Source organism: Numida meleagris, chromosome 6 (genome assembly GCF_002078875.1).
Source record: "Numida meleagris isolate 19003 breed g44 Domestic line chromosome 6, NumMel1.0, whole genome shotgun sequence".
Taxonomy (NCBI): domain Eukaryota; kingdom Metazoa; phylum Chordata; class Aves; order Galliformes; family Numididae; genus Numida; species Numida meleagris.
Window position 1 is genome coordinate 54,287,982 of NC_034414.1, and position 22,682 is coordinate 54,310,663.

The 22,682-nt window shown below is 41.9% G+C and overlaps 1 protein-coding gene across 3 annotated transcripts in view; it reads right to left on the reverse strand.

Moving 5' to 3' along the window:
* BRF1 (BRF1, RNA polymerase III transcription initiation factor subunit) overlaps nucleotides 576–22,682 on the reverse strand; it is a 164,703-nt gene continuing 142,596 nt past the window's right edge. For all 3 annotated transcript variants that reach the window (XM_021400928.1, XM_021400929.1, XM_021400930.1), the window contains 3 exons: nucleotides 9,204–9,255; nucleotides 6,209–6,377; nucleotides 576–4,152 (listed from right to left, as the gene is read on the reverse strand). In XM_021400928.1, coding sequence (XP_021256603.1) covers nucleotides 4,115–4,152; nucleotides 6,209–6,377; nucleotides 9,204–9,255 — 259 coding nt within the window. In that variant the 3' untranslated portion in view covers nucleotides 576–4,114. The remainder of the gene's footprint in view (nucleotides 4,153–6,208; nucleotides 6,378–9,203; nucleotides 9,256–22,682) is intronic.

Sequence of the window (22,682 nt, forward strand, 5' to 3'; positions counted from 1 at the left end):
GAATCGTTAAGGTTGGAACAGACCACTAAGATCATCCAGTCCAGCCATCAAACCATCCCCATTATGCCCACTAGACCACATCCCTAAATCAAAACATCCCTGTATCAAAACTACTGATAACTGTGCTACTATATACTACATACTGTTTCTACAGTCAGTTAATTATATAGCTTGGTGCTAAAACCTCATTAATGTAATGCAGTTTACAGAAAGTATCTACGTTTATCAGCAGAACAATTTCTTGTAAAAAACACTTACCTGATTAGACTTCTCTTTTAGAGACAAAAGAAAGCTCTGAATTATAAGTATTTCTTCCACTGTCAACCAATCGTGCAGCAATCAAAAACGAACATTCACAAGAAAGACAGAAGAATCAGAAATTAGCAGGAGAGCATCATAAAAGATGGGTTCTGCAAGGGTTTTACTTTTTATTTACAGCAAATATATTACAGTAAAAAAAAAAAGCTTAACATGACTCATATTGTGGTTGTGTAAGGAAGATACATGTGCTTACATCAAACAGGTTTAACTTCCCCGGCACTAACTGAACCAAAAGCAAGGATTCAACACGAATGTAAGAAACAGAACATTTATTAAGCAAACTCTACATTAAGTGTACACATCTGCGACGAGAGTTTCAATGCAATCCAAAGAATACAAACGAGCCATCAGGATGGCGAGGACTTTGTAGACGAACACGTTTAACCCTCAAAACAAGGCTGTCTGTCTGGCACCATTTCTGAGCTGCTGAACTGAACACAGCGGTTTTAAAGAAATGTCATGGATGATTAAGACTCTGAAAATATGCTCACCACAGTGAAGAATCCTATTGTTTTCCTTATTTCTTTCATTTTTTATCCCCATGATAAAAGATTGTTAAAAGGCTGCATGGCATGGCAGACAAGCTGGATGCAGCAGCTGGAGAATTCTGCCTGACAAGCGAAGTGACTTGCAGCAAGAGACTTGCTTTATGCAAGAAAACCTATCATGTACAGCTTGTGTGGTTCAAGGAAGAAGACCTAGGGACAACAAATGTTGAAGCCTTATAGTCTATCTTCATTATAATCAGAATCCCGAAAAAAGCAAGGTCCAAATTACTCCAAGAGAATAAAGGCTCACTTACATACAACAAAATAGTCCAGATACATCAACAGTAGTAAACAGAGTTAATGCAGTGTTAATCTTTTTACATTTTAATGACTAGCTATAAAAACAGAAAGTAGTATGTTCTAATTTGTTTACATTTCCTGAGCTTAGTTAAATCAAGAAGGAATGGACATTATAAAAATCCCGATAAGTCACCAATAAATTAAAAATGTACATAACCACTATAGTTTAAGAAGCCTGCAATGCTCAGAGCAATACCATGGCTCTGCCTTCAGGACTCCTGTGCAGAAACCATGCCATCAGCTTCACCAGCAATGCTGAGATGCTATGGGTTTGCAGGTCCTTTTTTGCTAGCTGCCCTTCTAGCAGATGATGCGATAACCTTCTCTAATCAAATCTTATGAGAGCTTTCAAAAACTGCAAGTATTTTCCTGTCTGACACAGAAAGGTATTCAGTGCTCCCAGTGCAGGAGACAATGTTCTCAGAAACGCCATGTGCTACCAAAATTAAAATTTGCTAGCAGGAGTTATTCAAGTGCACTCTCAGCTCTTGCACGTAATGTCACTATGATGGCAGCAGGTTTAGTATTCTGTATGGGGAACAAACCCATGAAAATCGACACAGAAAACTGCAGGAAAGACCCTCAGCAATAAGGAACTCAGCGATTTCTTTAAGAGCTGACATTATGCATTTGAGAAACGTACTCGACCTACATGAGTCATACACATGTTTATTTATGCGTGTTTATTTCCCGCGTAGAGAATAATGTGTACCTTGGAATAAAACCCAGCTTTGAGAATATACTGAGAGCACGGGTACTTGTAATAGTGCTATTGGTAGATTAATTCAAACCCCAGTGCTCAAACTCAGCTGTCTCAAAGACTCACAGACCATGAACTTTGATAAAAACAAACTGCTTTTTTAATTTTATTTTTATGGTCAGCTTATAGCATGATTTTGAATTATGGTATAGATAAAAGAGAGGTAGAAAGGTTTATCTCTTCCATGAACCTTTTTGTGCAGTACTTATAAAGTATCCAAAAAAAATGCTATAGCTGTTTGGTGAAAGCACCAGCCACTCCCCTAAGAATTATAAGAAATCTCTTCTTTCCCACCAATGTGCTGCAAACCAAGTAACTGATATCTGGTACAGGAGAGCTTTTCTTCCCATTTGCCTCACAATAATTTTTATTTTTTAACCAAGCTCTACTGTTAAGACAGATCACTGAAATACTCTTATTTGGGATCACAAATATCTAGCAGGTGCAACCTACCCAAAAAATTACATTCACAGCCAAACAAAATCAACTCTGCGCCTAGAAAAAGCACTCATTCCAGCTCTATTTACATGATCCCCTTTATGCAAGCTACTGAAAGGGACAGAAGAAGTACAGAAGGCCGTGTGGTCCTTTCCCTTGTTGGCAATGACCACAGGTATGAGCACCATCAGTCCCTTCCTCTGTCTGGGGTTTGTCCCGTCCCAAGGCAGCTTCTCCTGACACTACCTACCCTCCATGGCAGTAGAACTGCTGATGCTTTAATGAGTGGTGCTTTAAAATGGTGCCTTAATCCCAGAATGGATAGGAAGGATGAGCTAACCAGGAAGGCCAGCTTAACAGAAACCACACTGGTAAGATAAAACATCCATCTTTCCCCGATATAAGAGAAGTCTGCAATACTACAGCATTCATGATTGTCACAGACAAGGGAGAGGGATGAAAACACCCTAGCTCCTGCAGCTGCAGCCATCGAAACCATAGTACATCTCACATTGGGCTGGGAGCCCTGGAGTCCCAGCAGCATCAAGGAAAGGCAGGTCAGAGGCAGCAGGGTGGGATCCTGCATTGCAGCTCCGTTCCTGACCCACTGCACCGTGAGGGCTGCTGATCTGGGTGACAAGGACCTGCCTGTTGACGTTTTGGAGCACATACAGCTAAAGCTCCAGCATTATTCGTGTAGCAGAGACTGTTCAAGGGTAGGATCTGAGCCATGAAATTCAGGCTGCTGCACGGTGACCTTTAATTTACCCACAGAAAGTTAAATAAATTACATAAAATTAAATTCAGCCAAAGCAGATGCTAGCTTATTTATTAAAAAGCTCAGCTTTCTCTTGCTTTCAACTGGTTTTAAAGCCAGGCAGCTCTGGGAGCAGACCCGCACTCCAACTCGGTTGGATGGGAGCAGCTCTGTAGAGATGGCTGGAGTCACTCTCCTGCAGCAACACCAGCCACACCACCACCTGGCTGTCCCCAGTGACTCCAAAGGTACGTGACACCAGCAATGCCTCCAGCTTTTTCCCTCCAATTCTTGCCTCACCCAGGGTTTCTCCTCCCTTACACATAAATATCTGACTTACAGAGTAAGTCACTTCCTCATTGCCAACGTTACCTTCTATTGAGACAACTTTTAGGACATCTGTGAATTGATTAATATCATTAAGTATTTACTTCATGTCAGAGAAACAGGTACGATATGTAACTTGTCAATTTATGATAGGCTTGGGTATGGAAACTTGCACAGAATGACAAGGTCAATTTTACAATAAAGGTTGGAAATGTTTTCCAGTGGCTGTAGTATTTAAGACCATTAATCCTGGTGTATTCAATCAGCTTGTGGGCTTCTCATTTTTATCCATCCCTCTATCTGTCCTTCTATACGCTCCCTTTGAACAACGTGCATTAAGCAGAGTCATATATTTCTTTACACATTATCTATATTGTCTCCTGCTTTTGTTGTCTGAAAACATGACTCCCAATAATTTCATTCTCAAACCATGATCCACCACAATAAAAATAATTCAAGTACAAACCCAAACATTATTGCTGGGTTATGGGTCAATGTAAACTGACCAGAGCCAATGCCAAGCTAAAATTCACTTTACAGAAGTAAGGATTGTTTGATAACATTTGCTGACCATAGTCTGCTTCTTTCACCATTCATACAGTTAGAAGATTGCAGGTTTTCTGGGAACAAGAAATAGTCCATGTCCTTTAGAAGTAAATGGAACTAATAGCCATCATCGTCATCCATATCACAGCCATAATCTGAAATACATGAAGACAAAGACATAAAAATGCAAATATTCCAGGTAGGTGGAACATTCAACAGAAGTACTGCTAGTTTCAGGTTGTTTTCTTGCTGTCTAACGATGATAAGTTTTGCCATAAGCAAGCATTTAAAAAAAAAAATCACAATTTTCTTTGGGTTGAAGAAAAAGTTCTTCCATTCTTCCTCCATTAATAAAATTATTTGTAAATACATGTGTATAAATACTTCTCCTCACTTATCACTGGCATAGAATCATAGAATCCTTAGAGTTGGAAGGGACCTTTAAAAGTCATCTAGTCCAACTCCCCTGCAACGAGCAGGGACACTACAGCTCAGTCAGGTTGCCCAAGGCCTGATCCAGCCTCGCCTTGAAAGTCTCCAGGGATGAGCTTCCATCGATGACAGAGGAGTCATACAACAAGCTGCGTCCCATACATCTGACTCAGAACTCCCACACCTACTTACTCCTAGAGGCACAACTTAACATTTTGCCCACTTTTTCAGTTCTTTTTCCTAAAATGATGCTGATTGCAAAGGCTGTGTGTTTTGTGTGTTAGAAGGCATGCTTGTATGTTTCTAACGCATTAATTTCTCTTCTGTGTCCTTCCTGAATAAAGTGAGAAAGACATTTTCTGTTGCAAAGTCAAACCTAATGATAACTATTACATATGAACATTCAGTGATGTTAACCTTTATATTCCAAATCTAATATACTGCAACATTTCATCCAAACTCAAGCAAACGCTCTGAAGCAGAAATAAAGTGTAATCTATAATAATTCGTCTAGAATGGGTAACGTTCAGCATCTGTAATTCCTGCAGTTATTCCAGGCAGACAGGTCTAAAATCCATAAAGAAAGCAGTTAGAAAGGAGTTATTTGTTCTGCTGAACAGCTCTGCACACCTGCATTTGAATTCTGGGAATAGTTCTTTCTTTCTTTTTTTTTTTTTTTAAACTCTGATTTTTCAGCTGTTGTCCAAACCAGACAGGGAGTAGTGGAATGTTCTCAGAATGGTTTTAAAATAGTAACATTTACAAATAAAAAATAGCTCAGTGACCTTTATTCTATTTTTGTTGGGGATTTATTAATAAACATAGGCCCACCCTCCCTCACATGGGTGCCTTTTCTTGGGAACGTTATTCTAATAATAAATGCAGGCAACAAACTGTTTTTCCTAAGGTTCAGCAATTATTTTGAAGTGGAGAAATCAATTTAAAAGCAACATACACTTTTATGAAAAAAAATATATATATATATATAGCCCATGAAAGGCAAATTAATAGTTCTGCAAAGACTTTTGCAGTAAATAACATTTCAGGAAGAACCTTACTCTCATCTTTCCTTTTCAAAATCCATAATTAGCTGCCCTCATTTCAAAAATATTTTCATATATTTTCAAGGCTTAACTTCTAAGGGGAGGTTTTGAAAAAGGATAAATGTGGATGTGTCTAGCTAGGAAAAACGCAACAGAAAGGATACTGCCCCTTCCCGTCAGTAGAGAAATCCAATTAAATGAGTGGCTTTGCTGGGTAACCCAAAGAAAGTAGCACACATCTGCATGCCATACAGCACACTGCACGCTATCAGTGTCATTTCTGAATTTGGAGAAGAACTCCCTCCTCCCGATGCTTATCCCAGAAATAGGTTGTGATGATTGTCTTGAGCTGGACAACCAAGTCCAGAGGGCTCATGCACCATCGTGAGGCAATGAGCCCCAAACTCTTCTAATAGAGGCGTTATTGACTCCTAAATTCCTCAGTTTCACATTAATAAGTATAATTCTGAAGAAGAAGCCCTAACAACAGTTTCCTCTTGAGAAACCTTCTTAGCCTAAAGCTCGAGATGCGGAGTTTTCTCTGGAGAGGTCCCTAAGAAAGTCTCATTTCTGACAAAGGTGACTCCAGTCTCTCACAAGAATGAGCTCCACTTGGGACAAGCTGCCAAAGGCCTGGGACAAGCAGGGGAACCCTGACTGTCCTGAACTCTGCACCAACAAACCTGACAGCACCAGAGAAATAAAAGGCTGTAATGCAGACAACACCCCAACTTACCATTTCCTCCCATTAACTGCAATGCACTCATGCAGTGATCATCTTCTTCTTCTGCTTCTTCCTCTTCCACCTCTTCATCAAGGTTATAAGCTACTGGGCCACTCTCCACTAGCACACCTGCTGGCTTTTCTAAGTTAGAGGCTTCTGCTTGTGCACTTGGAAAGGTCATCTGCAAAACAGAAGACAAGGCAGTTGGACAGTCCTTCCTTTTATTCAATATTCCTATGTAATGCTTAGCAATAGGAGATCTAGAAGCCCATATCTAGTGCTGGAGGCATGGCCATTCCAGGGAACGTCCAAGTTGCTCAGTGAAGCATTGTCTGGACCAAAATCAGACAAACGTTCACAGTTTTCACATATTCCAGAGCCAAGCAAGTATCCAGAGATAGTGATGGTAGATCAGGAGCCTTGTGCAAGCACAAGGTAAGGAGAAATTTGGGAATGAGGGCTCTTCAACAGAGCCCTGCGGGAAAGCTCACAACCTTTTCCTCATTGTGCTTGACTCACATCAGGCCTATTACACAGTAACAATGTTATTGGCACTTCAATGATGGCAAAAATGTACCCTTCAAATCAGAAAAAAAAAAGAAAGACTATTAGCTTTGATAGCTCTGGTTGGATTTATCTGGAGGCACAATGAGCTGTGGAACAAATGGCACTCTTTAGATAGCACTTAATGCTCTGGTCGAGCACTAAGTTGATAACACACAACAGCATCTGTAACATTTCCTATGAAATACATCAGAATAACAACCTCCAAGCTCTAACTTGGGAATTGGTCACTGATGGACCCATTCTGGCATCTGCACCTACCCAGATGCTCCAAGGTTAGGCAGGACACTGAGAGAGAGAGCAAGGGCAGCACACAGCAAGCAGGCAGCAGCGAATGTGGGGGTGCAGGTAACGCTGTCTCCACCTCAGGAACGGGGTGAGCACCAAATCCAGCTCCTGCAGCAGTGTGCTCTGCCCCAGTACAGCTTCCCTCATCCCTACCACAAGAAAAGTCCTGCAGTGCTCCAGGGTTTAAATCACAGCACATAAACATGTACTGCTGCATCTTCTCCAGTTCTGTTGGCAATAAGGTCTGTCTCAGCATTGTAATTATTTGTTTATGTATTTACTCGTGATACAGAAACTCCCAGAATCTTTCTAATTCCAAGCACTTTAGAGGTACACCATAACAGAAAGTCCCCATATCAGAAAGCTGACAGTCTAATTATTCAAACATCAAAGCTGCTCCTAAAATTGTCACATGCCATGCCAGTCAACCAAGAATCTGCCTGAGATATTCACAGCCATCTATGGCTTTGCTTCAATAGCTCATTAATAGGCCACAAGGCACCCATTAATTTTAACAGAAAATGTTCAGGTATTTGGATCACTCAAAGACAAGTTTTCATTATTTCTAATGCTCAAATTAATCACACCATTTAGAGGAACTTCCCTTCAGTTTATTTTGTATTTCCCACCATTGTTTTTGCCTCTAGACTGATGAAATTGAGTCCATCTACATTTCAGGAACAAGCAGAAATAGACCCAACCGTTTGACATGAATCATAATGTATATCAATTTTTATGCTTAAAGTATCCATCTGCTCTGAAAAAATGAGTGAATATAAAAGAGCTACAATTGAGTCATTATTTTTTAAAATTGCACCACGCTAATTAAAATGTGACCTTCTTCTAATTATCGTGTCCACTTCCAGACTGCTATATTTCTAAAAATGTGCAGGGTTTTCTAACGAGCATAACATAAGAAGTGAAAATGTATTTCCCTAGGCAGGATATCAAGCTGTTTCTGAAAGTCGGTGGGTTTTAGTCATTTTAAAAATAAAGCAGTCAGACAACACCTTTAAATAGAACTTCCTGGATTCACTTCCAGACAACCTGGACTTCAGTTTGGCATGCAACTTTACATATGCATAGGCACCGTGAAAGCACATCAGGCTATCAAAGTTGGCTAGCATCCTTTCAAAAGGGCATCAGTGTCACACATACATGGGAAAAAAGAAAAAAGAATGACAAATTCCTTTGGTATATTGGGAACAGAATTGTCAGACAGACCGTTCTTTTATCATCAGCAAAATGCATGTGTTTACTTTGTACTGTGTAAATATAATAGCAAAGGAAAGCTGTTATTGCTGTGACTGATAACAGTCATGACCCCTTCAGTGGAACATTCACATGCACAAAGCCACCCTGGGAGGGTTTTTGACAGTGACCACTTACTAGCTCTAACTTTTCAATGGAAATGTAATTATTTTCAAAGCAAACAAAACAAACAACAAAAAAAGAGTAAGCCAAGCTATATTGGGTAAGCTGTCACTTCGTGCTTCTTCATCGTTCTCCTTAGGCAGACTCCAGAACCCCAGCCCTTCCCTTGTGTCATCACCAGCTCCACAGAAGCAGAACTTAGTACTGTCCCTCGTCTCTGGGGGCATGGTCCAAGAGATGAAACAGGCACAAGCTCTGCCTCTCCTACTACTCATTCAATATGTACCCTTTCAGATGCATGCAGGGAATTTTCTCTTTTCTCCTACTGAACCAGGGGTTATGAGGCTAAAGTTACCAATGGATAAGTAAGGGCAAACCTTGGTTAGAAGACAGGCAACTTCAGCTTTGCTCTGCTTGCAGTAATCAGCTCCTGCTCCAACCACCGAGACATGAGTCTCATTTCTTTTGCCCATACTTACTACATGACCTGAGCCAGGCTGAGAAAAGCTTGTGGGAATTTCCGGACTAACTGAAGAGGTTCAGAGGAGGTTCAGGTTGGATATTAGGAAAAATTGCTTCTCAGAAAGAGTGGTAATGCATTGGCACAGGCTGCCCAGGGAGTGGTGGGGTCACCATCCCTGGAGGCGTTCAAGAACCATGGAGATGTGGCACTGAGGAACATGGGCAGTGGGCATGGTGGGGGTAGGCTGGGGTTGGACTGGATGATCTCAGTGGTCTTTTCCAACCTTAATGATTCTACGAAGAGCTGGGCTTTACATACCTCTTCAGTGGCAGCCTTTTTAGCCAGCTGTGTAGAAATCAAGGGTCTTAATCTGCAAAAAAGGAAAGAAATGGTGAACATCAGAAAAGTTACACCATATACAAAAGAGTTTGATGCACAGTGCTCAGTGTGCAAAAAAAAAATGAAAGCACTTCACTAGTGTTCTGCTGTGCGCTTACTTTTTCAAAGACACAAAGCAAAGCTAACAGCAGATAGCCACATACTGTACAATAATTAGTAGACATATTCCCTTGTAAGCATCTGCCCCAGATCAGGATCATGGAGAAAAATGCCAGTCAACAAGCACAACAGCAAAACCTCATCTCAGCTCATCCTGAAGGCCCATGAAAGAGATGTTTTTATCACATATTAAGAAACAAAAAGACTCAAGGAAGTGGTGAGGAAGAGAAGAAGCAAGCAGCCCTCACAGCAATGCTTCATCCTTCTGCTGCCATCCCAGTGTGCATCCGCAGCACTTCCCAACACAGCAAAACCTGCACCTGCAGGCTGCCTGCCAGGAAGGAACATGAGTGGGCACCGAGCAGCAGGTCATGCTTTGGGGCAAAACAATGGAATTTTTGGAACAATGCAGACATGGCAAAAATGAGCCACCTCCTCAATTACCCAGCACTGCTCTGCAACTACTTCCGTTTATTTGATGACATATGCAAAATAGCAGTAAGATTATATACACAGGATTCCATAATTATCAGACTGAACGTTAACCTCTAGTTAAAGAAGTCATCACCAAACACAAGGGGACCCTGCACACCTGGAATAAGAAGTGACAGAAATTGAACATAAGCTTTTTTTTTTTTTTTTTTTTTTTTTTTAAATCTGCACCAAAGACCACCTGCATTTTTGGAGAGAAAAGATGGATCTGTATTACTCTACAGCTAAGCATTAAGTATCATTCTTTTCTGAAAAGCATTTCACAGTCTGTTGTCTCCTTACTGCCACGAAGGCTGTTCTCAATCCATCACTTACTGTTGCTTTTTGGTCTCTCCTCCTCATCTAGATACATCCAGCCATGAAAAGTATGACTTGTTTTCTACAGAAACACGGCTCTGACAGCTCCTCAAGTATGTCTTTTAACTAAGTCTACGCAAACAACTTAATGAATACCAATTTATGTTTCCAGAGATGTAGTCTTTTATGATAAGCAGTATCTTTCCTCTCTTTTTTCTATTAGTCATTCCTTCCTATTAACACACAGATACCGGTTGTTTTCCTACTTATTTATTTCAAATAATCAGCATGAGGAAACATAACCCCAGAGAACGAGCAGGGCGGACTTCAGATCATTATCTCTGATGAAGAAGACAATATTAAAATACAAGGCATTGGCTAAGCTCCAAAAACGGTCATCTCTGGAATGCTTCGCAAGACCCAAAAGGCATTTCAGAAACCAAGGGAGTCCAAGGTGACTCCGTGCAGCAGATTTAGATGGAAAGATGGCACAGGAATGCTTCAGGAGCTGCACTGCCACACGATCCAGAACACATCCTTCTGCGACAGACACTTCTTGTCATACCTTATGATGATCAGAATCTTCAAGAAAGAGAAACTCTTGACCCACATAAATTATCTATTATTTACAACTCCTGGAGGACTTCTGGGCTTAGACAGAACGTATGTGAAGGCACAGACAAACTTCACCCCACGTGCCTGACCGTCTCTTTTCTTTATCTAGCCCGAATTGTACAGTTTTCCCAAAATGTGAGACTGCTTGTCAATCTGTGCTTTCCAAAAGCCACTCTGTTCAAACACCTACAAAAACACAAATGCAGCGGTGCCAAGAGGTTAAGCAGCTGAAGGATGCTAATTATCATCCAGGTTGTATTTCACTGACATAACTGAGAAAAAACCCAACGGGGGTAACCAATGAAGGACCTTTATTTTAAACCACTAGAAGTGATTATTGTAATTAACATTGCACCAAAGATAGCACCTATTGCTTCATGATACCAGAAGGCTTCAGACCTCCCTAGAGCACCCTGAAATCTTTCCTCCCCCCAATTAAAATCAAGCTGTTGAGTAAGACTCACAAGGTAATCAGAAACTGCTGACACTTCTTTTAGAGCAAATTATGCATGTGCTCACACAGTGAAGAAAACCATCACAAGCTATAGGAAGCAGAAAGTAAACGTTCCAGTTTCACTTTAATTAAAATGGTCCCCTAATGAAAATAAAGATGCACACTTATGAAAAGCCTATTTGCAAACTAATGCTATAACCGAGAGCCCTTCTATACCATTTTTCAGCAGCGAGTGACTCTTGCACCCATTCTGAAATTAAAGCTGTGTTTCTGCTCCATGCTAATTGCTCACAAAGCGTACTTCTTCACTTCATTACTAGAAATACAGCGCTGCCATCCAGTTTAGGTAATGCAGTTTCTCCCTCAGCGCAACATGTAATGCACCCTAAAGCCTGGGGCTGTGCTGAGCCCTCTGCATCATGCTACTGCAAGCTACAGCAAGAACTGAGAAAAGCTGAAAACCATCCCAAAGACAGAAAAACTTATTTTCTATCTACAATAATGCTTTTCAATACGATCAGATTTCAAAAAAAAAAAAAAGTTGATTTCTCTCCTTTTGGTCTCACATCAATGGAAAAGCCTACTATTACTGTAAAAACTCATTCAGGAAGGCTTTATAGGGATACCTGGGTTTCAGTTAGTTCCTTAAATGCCCTGATGCCGTGACCTCCTTAAACCAGAGCAGCTGTGGCACACTGGCCATATGGAGCCATCAATTACTGGCTGCCATGGCTACTCACAGGGCTCCTTCTGCTGCCTGGCTGCACTACAGAGCACGAAGGAAAGGGGTGCTGTTTGTGTCCTCATAGAAAAGCACGACTGCTTCTGAGGCTGGGACAGGTCTGAGCATTATGGATCAAACAAGCAGCTTGAAAAAACAGGGAAGTGAAGAATCTTACCCTATTTTTAATCTGTCATATGCTCTCAGGGTATGCAGAAAAATCCTATCCTCTGAAGTCCAACACCCCTAAGTGAGCATCCCATGCTGCATTAAGGTACGATCCCATATACACTAAAGCAAAAGCCTCTATTTCAAACGTAATGCTGTGACTGGAAAGCAGTGGTGTGCCTGATCTTCCCAAACCTTCCAGCAGTTGCTCGTTAGTGATGACGATTTCTAGTTTGGATCACTTCTGTTATGAACCCTACAATTAAACACAGTCAAGGCACTGTATTACAGTACAGTGGGAGGCAGCAACAAACCAGCAGCTTTCTGAACAGCTACAAGATCCATCAAAAGGGGAAGGAAAAAAAAAAAAAGAAAGACTTCACACAGCCTTAAGTGTTATATCCACATTTCAAACTGCTTCAGAAATTATACAGATCTACCAATGCTCGTGTCAGCCAACACACGTAGTGCTGGAAGCAGATAATCCTGACATGTTCCCGACAAAAAGTAGCGGTGCGGTACATGTCATCAGAGGCTGCTCCCCACCGAATCTGCTCCGCTCTCGGCTGAGACGCGCACGATAACATCTAGGTTTGTCCTCCAGCTTAACGATTTAAAAGAAGATGCGGTATAATAGCTTCTGACAGGGCTGAAGATCACACAGACTGAACTTTCAAAGTGAACAGATTCTCTGGAAAACAAGCTGGCTGTGACAAACAACTGTTTTTATTTTGCTTATTATTTAATAACAAAAGATTACACAGCACAGTACATAAAATAGGAGGAGTACTATGAGGCAATAAAAGCTAACGTAACTCGCATCAGGCTGTTTGCCCACTGAAAAGGTTTATGATTCCATAACAATCTCCTCAGCAAAATCCTGAACGTAATTTGGAAACTCACCCAAAGCTGTGTTTCCTACTGAATTTTAATTTAGTCCATCCAAGTAGGGAACATCTTGCTGCTGCTTACCGCACATACTAATTTTATACACAGACAAACCCAGAATACACGATTGGGAGCAGAGATCGAGTGGAGCCTGGAGCCACAGGCCTTGTGGTGCCATTACACAGGTCTTCCAAGGCAAATGCTTATCAAACCTCTATCACCCTACCACAGATATTTCGTATGTATGTCACTTCAGTGACAGAAAAAGCCATTCAGAAACAGTCCAGTGGGAGTTGGGTCAGGTTCTTCATGCTGGTTGAGATACCCCTCCCACCTGAGGCCAGATGGTTTTGCCTCAGGAAGTCAGTTTACCAGACATCTGTGTGAGAAGGAAATTAATATAAATGTTTATCCCGGCTAGAAGTGCCCTTTAATTAGGTACTGTCAATGTTATCCTTACCGGAAAGCTGGGAATTACCTCTCTGTGAGGCTTTAATGATCTTGTTGGAAACAAAACAGTGTCAGGAGATGCTGACCCATGGTTCTGCCATTTCAGCACAAGAGAGGATTGACCTCCCTGGACAGGGACCGCAGCTCTTTTCCAGAAGGCAAGACAGACTGGAATAATGACAACAATCCCAGAGTACTTCAGGGTTTGCAAATACAGCTGCAGACCCACTGCTAGGGTGCTCACGAGAAACATTCCCTTCCCTAGGAAGGAAGCCAAGGCACGTGGCCAAGGCCACGGGTGATTGTGACACTGACCAATGGCCATCTGATGCCTGGAGAAAAGGGACTGGGGTGGGAGGGTGCACCATGGCACATCTTAAAAAGCCCACAGAAAACACCAGCTCTATAGAACAACAAAGCATCACTGATGCTCACACGTTGAAACCACGTGCACCTGAGTTGTCTGGCTTTCAGACAGCCATGCTGACCAGCCCTTCGTCCAGCCCAGCTCATCATCCACATGAAGGCATCAAGGAGTTTCTCTGAATCACTCCTCCTAGCTATAGGGCTGCAGAGACCTTAGCTAATGATGAACAGATGCCAACTGAAGGGCATCTCCACATGACAGGGACCTCAGTTCATGCACACCAAGCTCCTTTGGAGCTATACCACTGAGACTGATGGAGTAGCAGGCAGGATCTGAACCCTACCAGGTTTCCTCCTGTCTGTGCACGAAATACCACAGAAAGAGCCATTTCAAGTGGAAAAACACAAAGCTAAAGTGACAACAAAAAATAGAGTGAAATGAAAAATTGTTCCCACTTTTGTTTCCCGCTCAGTCCTCTTTAATGCTGCATCAGAAGAGTTATGCTTTCATCAGCGCAGCATCAGACAGCACAGCACTGAACACCTTCAGCACTAATGAGGTTGGCCTCTTCTAGCAAATACCCAGGCTGAAGTATTTAGGGAGCATGAACTCGCAGGAGTAAACTGGTTTAAAAAAATAAGACCCTCTATCATTCACTACAGGAAATATCAACAGCAAAGAAATAAGCACCTACATCACTCACCAATGCACTTCTGAATGTCTCTTGAAAAGCCAGAACTTTGCTAATGTAGAGTGAACTAAACACTCATTTCACGCTTCTCTGAGAAGGGCAGAGGTTGCCAACATCTGCTGTCTTCACTAACCCAGCTCTGAGTGAGCAATATTCTCTGTAGCTGCAGCACTCGTTCCTCAATTAGATGCTGTAAAATGGCAGCTTGCTATTCTTTCCACTAAAACAAAAGGTTTTCAACAACAAAAATGAAAGGAATGAAATCTAAGGCCACCTTATTGGGACCAAATGAAATTATACTACAGCAGCAGATCCAAAACAATCTCTGCACATATCTGATTCTAAAGGAAATTGCTGCAGACCATGGGAAATTACAATTGCTCCAGGACAAGAAGGGTTGACTGATCTAATATTTCTGGCTGACACACCTTCTTCCTGGCCTTGTCAATAAAGATACTGATGAGCTCATCTCTCCACAGGTCAGGAAAACATTAGCTGAAAATACATCATTCCTTCCACCATGCAAATTTGTTTTCAGATAAAATTATGGCAAAGAAACAGATTTGTACCTTGCTGAGAAAAACTATTTAAAATAAGGAAGCTATGAAGCATTTTAATGAAGGTAAATGAGTAATTGCAATGGTCTCAGTTAAGCAAGTCTAATGACTATGCCATTTTTAAAACACGGGCATGAGACATCTCATGTGGTGATGATCCAGATACGTCCAACTACCTTGTAGGATGGCCTTTCATATGGTTAACAGCACAGAATGCATCTACGAGGGCAGAAATTCAACAATTAGCAGATAAGGCAAACATAAATCATTTTAAAATCATGCCTGGAACTATAGTAACTGAAATGAAATTCAGAAAGTCAAACAAAAACACTATCATCTCAACAAAAGGCTTATACTATTGAAATATTCTCAGCAGTCGCATTGCTGTTTTTATTCCCGATACAAATGTTTTTTGCTAGACTCAAGAAAGGAGGATTACAAATATTTGCTTTTGGACAGGTGTTTTGATCAATCTCAATATCATAAAGACAGTTAATGAGGCAAAAGATGAAAAGAAAAACATCTTAGTAACCTGCAGCCTCTGAGAGCAACCCATCAAGATCGTTATACCCAAAGGTGATGGCAGATCTTCCCTGGTGACACCACAAGGACAAAAATAACGCCAGGCAAAATACTAACTCGCCTCTTCCACCACCTCTGACAGCATGCACTACTGTGTAAATTAAGTTGCTCTCATCAGATTATGCAGCAAAACTAATATTTCAAAATTCAGGTATCTATAGATTTGCACAAGTAATCCATCAAGGAATAAAGATGGATGACAGATTTTTTTTCTTTGTATCTGGTCTATTCTACATTAAAGAGCAATTTCACTGCCAGCCATCTGGAAATCAATGTATTCCAAGCTTTATTTTATGATTACCAACATTCCCTCTCGTAACTCATTTCTAATTATAAGCAATAAATCATTCCCCCTTGCTTGTAATTTGTAACAGCCAATTAAGGCAAACCTCTTATTTAAATAGCAAATCTAGGTTTAAAACATCACATATTTTGAGGTACGCACAGAACACATCTAATCAAGCAGACGAATGGCAGTCGACAATTTAACTTGGCTGTAGCAGTCACCGAGGAGAGACACAGAAAAGCACATGCCCTTCTCTCATGACTTAGGTACATCAGCACTTTCCAAAACTGAAGGCACAGTTGCCTGATGCCTGATCTAACACAGAAGAGATTGACGTGTTGCGAAACATGAGCCAAAACGTACCTGCAGGAAGTCTGGTGTCAAGACTTCCCTTTAACGCATCAGGAAACTAATAAGAAGGCTGTAACAAGAGAAGAAACTGTAGGTTGGTCTAATGAGAAGTTCTGGATGTTTTTTAGTTCCATTTTAACAAAGGCGAAAGTACACAGCTCTAAAATTAAGGCTAAAAACCCTATTAAAGCAGCTTTTCCTGTGAGTGCATTTGATTGAGAAGTAGCCTGGCCTCCACCTTCCAAGCACAAGGACACTAATGTGTGCTCCCAGACACTCACCCTCTCAGGTATTCTCTGTTGTAAAGACTTTGCAAGTTTCAGCCCATAGCGTGGCACTTGGCACAAGCACAGCACTCACTTGAACGACTCCTCTCCTCACAGCCAGGAGAGGATCAGGCAGAACAAAGCAATGAAAGTCAGCAAAGGAAAGGCATCAGCAAATAAATCCAGACCATTCCTCTGGGGAGAAGTCTCTAATGGTGGTTTCCTATGATAACTCTTACCAGCGGGAGAATATGAAAGAAACGTAGTGGAAGATTTCAGACAAGACAAAACAAGGTGGGTCTAACAGCACTGGCAAGGACACTCAGCAATTTTTACATGTATTTGTTCTTCAGTGTAGGTCTGAAAAACAGGCATGTGAGAGCAAACACAAGAGAGAGGCTTCTTATAAGCAGCTCTGCTGGGATTTGTCCGTTAGAAAAAAAAGCAACAGACTGTTGTCAGAAAAGTATTTGATATAATTTTGGATGCAGAATTTATTACATGAGAAACTGATCTTAGGAACGTGGAAGTGGTTTCCACGGAGATTTTATTTGGTCATCACACAGCTCAAGTCTGTTCCAGCTTCGCATCGTGTCATCTGGTAAGCGTTTACAGTAGGAATCAAGGGAACTGGATTTGGAAAAAATCCATCTCAACTGACCTAAATCTGATCTGACCTGAATAATCGAACTAATACAAAATTCAAATATGGCTAGACAAAAGCAAGTAGAGGTAATTCATTAGCTGCAGTTCTTTCAGGAATTTTCTTCCCTTTCCCACACATGAGGGATTTGCACCCTACTCTGCTTTTCTTCCTAAAAAGCAGTGAAGGTTAAGTGGGCATCTCCTTATACCAAAGATGTCAAAAGCCAAGTGCAGAAGCCCTGCAGGCTCTGCTGTATTCACTTTGCTCTTCAGACACTGAAGGATATGATGCCACAGCACTATCACGACAGACAGACTCTGTGCTCACGCTGCCAGCTTCACTTTATTTCTAAGAGTCTGAGCTGAAGGCATGCGGGTGCAGCACCATCCAAGTAAACACACAGCAAGTCACCATAGATGGATCAGTATTCATGTAGATCCTGCACTGAGTGTTTAACAAAACTTTCAAGACTCCTTAACTTCTTTTTACAAGAGATCTAAGTATTATTTATTCATCTTCTCCAAACACAAAGCTCAAAGACATCTTAGCTGGTTTATACATCTGCCTTACTCTCTTGGTAGTGAGAATGAAGCACTTGGAAGAAATCTCAAAAATCACTGGTTTGATGTTGGTGAAACTTGGAAAGCATTTCTGGCAAAACCTTTGGATGAGTACGCAACACAAAAGTGTAAAGGGAAGGAGAAACAGACACCAAAGCCTACACATTTCAGTTTGAAAACAAGGCATCATTCCAATTGTGCCTGTGGATGTATATCTTCCCCATACAAAGTTTTAAAAGCTTTATATAAACTATACTTCTAAGCAAGCTTGTAATTAGCAAGGGGCAGGCTTGGTTCTAATTATAACTTGCACAGACACACATTATGGAAATACTTAGCTAATAACCATAGCAATGCTCTGCTGATGGCTGAAGTCAGGCCGGCATGTGATTGCCCTGTTACCACTTGAATACTTTCTGTCTTGTGCAAACCGGGCTCCCTAAGAAGCCTGCAGGACCGGTCTGCCAGCTCTTCCTCCCAGCTCTGCCACGTAGGGTAGTCCGGGCTTGGCTGCTATCAGCGCTGTGATGATCTGTTTGCCCGTGCCCAGCATTCCTGCTCCATGTGGGTATGCTGTGGGATACCTGCTCTCACTAAACCAGGACATGCTGACACCAAAAGGTTCGGGGAACCTGACAGATGTAGCCAAACTTGCACCATTTCACCAACGGGCTGTGTCCAGTCCATCCATCAGATGGAAATATCCACCGTGAATATGCGTACATCGTTCTTTACCGCCTTTTTCAAAGATAAAATGAAGATGGTCTAACATCACCTCAAAGCCAAAATAGTTAAAAAGAAAAAACAATAGTCAAAAGCTCAATAGGATGTTCAGCTACAAGAACTTCCCTCCAAGTCAAAGTCCCTAAATCATGCAGGTCTCTCACAACTTTGGATCCAAATTCTACTGACGCAGCAAAGGTGCAGAAAGTAAATGGTACCCTTTTATTCCAACCCTGGAAGCTACCTGCATTGCAATCTCTACTTGGGTATAAGCATGCATGGTTAATAAAGTAAAATATGGTACAAATAATTGGGAAAGCAGCCATTTACCATTGAACATGACACTAGTGTAAAAGAAGCATTGCTACACATTGTAAGTCCTTGCTTGCACATATTATTATATACTAATGAATCACTGAACTGAGTCCCAGAAGCCCTTCATGTTCTAAAAAAAAGCCCATCTCTTCAGCAATGCATTTGGTACAGACAGATTAGTGTTAAAATGCAGCCACATTTTCCTATGGAAAAAAAAACCTAAATAGAAGTGTTAAGAAGGAAAACAAATCTAATTACTGTTTTAAAATCTGTGTACAATATGTGCAATTCCTTTCAAGACAGGAAGATGCAATTTCAAATGTAGGGAGCAGACAGCAGCATCATCTCCTCCAATGCATTGTGTAAGCTCCACGCTGCGCTGCTCAAATTAAGTTAGGTTACCTATTGAAAGGGAATCCTACATGGAAAGCTGATTTATTTTCAGTTAATAGTGGCTTTAATACAGCTTAATACTGGTGCTAACAGATACATATTAACCAATGAAACCTCATTCAAACTGCAAGGGAGAAGGCTCTCGCAGCATCCTCCGCTGGTTTCAGCACCCTGCAGGCCTGCTTAATCATAGAATCATTTGAGTTGGAAGGGACCTTTAGAAGTCATCTGATCCAACCCCCCTGCATTGAAGAGGGACACCCACAGCTCCATCAGGTGCTCAGAGCCCCATCCAGCCTGACCTTGGGTGTCTCCAGGGACAGGGTATTCACCACGTCTCTGGGCAACCTGTGCCAGCGCCTCACCATCCTTACTGTAAAAAGCTTTAGGGTAAACAAAGCTCTAACAGGTCCACATTTCTACTGTACTGAGGACTCTACAGTTGAGGTTGCACCAGTGCAGAATCGCCTCCCTCGCTCTGCTGGCCATGCTTCTTTTGGTGCAACCCAGGATATGGTTGGCATTCTGAGCTGTGAGGGCACATTGCTGGCTCACGTCCAGCTTGCCATCCACCACAACCCCCAGGTCTTTTTTGGCAGGGCTGTGCTCAATCCTTTCATCCCTCAGCTTGTATTGGTAGTGGGGGCTGCCATGACATGCAAGACCTTGCACTTGGACTTGTTGAACCTCATGAAGTTCACTTGGGCACACTGCTCAGCCTGTCTAGGTCCTCCTGGATGGCATCCCGTCCCTCAGGCTTGTCAACTACACCCCACAGTTTGGTGTCATCAGCAAACTTGCTGAGAGTGCACTCAATCCCACTGACAATGTCATTAATGAATATGTTAAAGAGCACCTGTTCCAGTAATGACCCCTGAGGGACACCACTTGTCACTGATCTCCATCCAGACACTGACCACCATTCTCTGGATACAATCTCACGATAATGATCTCTCAGTTCCTTGTTCATCGAACAGTCCACACATCAAATCCGTATGTTTCCAGTTTGGAGAGAAGGATGTTATAGGGGACCATGTCAACAGCCTTAAAGAAGTCCACACAGATGACAGCAGAGGCTCTTCCCTTGTTCACTGACACAGTTACAATATCATAAAAAGAGACACAGTCGGTCAGTTGGGACTTGCCTTTGGTGAAGCCATGCTGGTTGTCCCGTATCACCTCCCTCTCTCCCACGTGCCTTAGCACAGCTTCCAGGAGGATCTGTTCCATGATCTTCCCCAGCACAGAGGTGAGGCTGACAGGTCAGTAGTTCCCTGGGTCGTCCCTTCTACCCTTCTTAAAAATGGATGTGACATTGCCTTGTTTCCAGTCACCAGGGACTTCACCTGACCACCATGACTTTTCAAATATCATCGAGAGTGGCTTGGTGACTTCGTCAGCCAATTCCCTCAGGACTCTGGGATGCTTGGGCCACTGGTCCCTAATTAGGCTCAGACAAAACCAGCTGGGTCAGCCTAAATAGATTGTTGCTAATGATTGCCCTTTCAAATTGCTGGAGTTGCCAAAATGGGTTAAAGGGCACATACAAAAGCAGGCCAGCATACTGGCCTGAGGGACACGGGGCTGACTTGGCCTCACTGCCCTTCCAGATGGCTCCCGACGCCTCCTCTCCCACCGAGCCCTCACCTGCACAGGCAGAAGGCTGACCTTGATCTTACAAATTCGGGAGGCCCTTCCCTTTTAAGAAATTGTGGTCTCCAGCCCTTTTTTCTTCAGCCGTCAAATATCCAGCTGCTCAAGAAGGTTGGCATAAAAGTGAGGCGAGCAGCTCCCACTGCCACGCAGCGTCCTTCCCCCCACAGCAGTAGCTACAGAAGCTGTATTAAAAAGAAAATTGCTGCAGCGTTGTGGCTCCATCCTGGGATTGCTCATGCACATCCTTAGCTTTGTATCTATGAAAACACTGAAAAGCTCTAACGGTTACAGTCACCCTTCAGCGCTGCGCTCCCTCAGAAATGTACAGCTATGACCAAATTGGGTCATTTGAGGAGCAGTAACACACATGCTGTGCAAGGTACCTTCCTATCACAATTACAAGGATATGGGCTGTGAATGATAAAAGGAGTTCAACTGACCGTGAAACGTGCATATACTACAATAAATAGATATTTATACACTGTCTTATTTATACGAAGGCCCTCTTTCCTAAGCCATCATTTATATTTTGACACTGAATTCTGACAAGCTTTTCAGACAAGTGGTGGCATGCAGCAGCTTTCAGTACAACTCCAGTAAGAGTGAGTAAAACACGAAGCAAACTTTATCCATCTCAAGTAAATCCCTGCTCCTTCCTTTCTACCTCAGAGAGCTTGCACTGGAGCTGCGACATGAAAAAAAACAATTGTATTGAACAGAGGAGACAGTGAATTCCCACCGTAGCTTAAATCCTTCTGCATACTAAGCTCTGTTTGAAGATCAAAAATGTACTTTCACGTTAATCTTGTGCACTTTGAACTTTAACTCCTTGCATAGCAAAGGAAAAATTCACACAAAATAACCCAATATTCCTACAAGACCTGAGCTACTTCAAGTTAAGCGCTAGAAAGCATTGTGACACTTCGTATGCACAGACCCTTTCTAGCCTTTGTGCTGCATGCATCCCTCTCCAGAGCCAAAGGGCTCCCCGCTGCACACAAAGAGAAGGCTGTTTGGGCTGAAGTCACAACTTCAAAGACCAGCAGCACAAAATTTGCCAACTTGCTTTGCCATTCAGGCAAATGTCATCTGGAACAAAAGCGCACAGAGTAAAGTTGTTACAGAATGCCACGCAGGGAAAAATAATGCAAATTTGTATCAATGATCAACTTAGCCTTAACTAAGTCTAATGAGCAACTTTGCCTTTGTTCTTTTCCATCATCACACTCATTTTGCGCTGTGCGTTTGAAAAGGCATTTCTGAAGCACTAGTTAAAAAGCCTAGCTAAAAAATTAAAAACAAGCTCCCACCTTCTTTTAAAAAACATAAGTCTTGAATGTGTCAAGTTTAGATTTACTACATTCTATACTTGGTTAAAATATGCAACAAATGCCTAAGAAGTGCTTGGCCCCAGCGAGACAACGGTCTGCACAGACTCACTCCAAATACGTCTGCCTTTCAGTTGTTTAACCTCCATACACTGCATTGCCTTTATCAGCATCACAGCATCATTCCAGTTCGCCTTAGTTTTTTGTGTCTACAGAATATCGTGGGAACATCAATAGTTGGCAAACTAACACTTGGGCTTTTAGCACGAGGCTACAGATCTCTCTGCTACTTTCCTCGGTCAGTTAGCAAAAAGTCACAGTAAATAAACAGATGAACAAAATATATATTTCTTTAATGCAATGAAATGTAACGGCCATATTGTAATGTAAACACATTTCACCGTGCATTTTTTTTTATGGATGAAGCTTTTTAGAGTAAACTGATTTAAAGGAACTCAATCGAATTTAAACACATGCACAATAGACTTACATT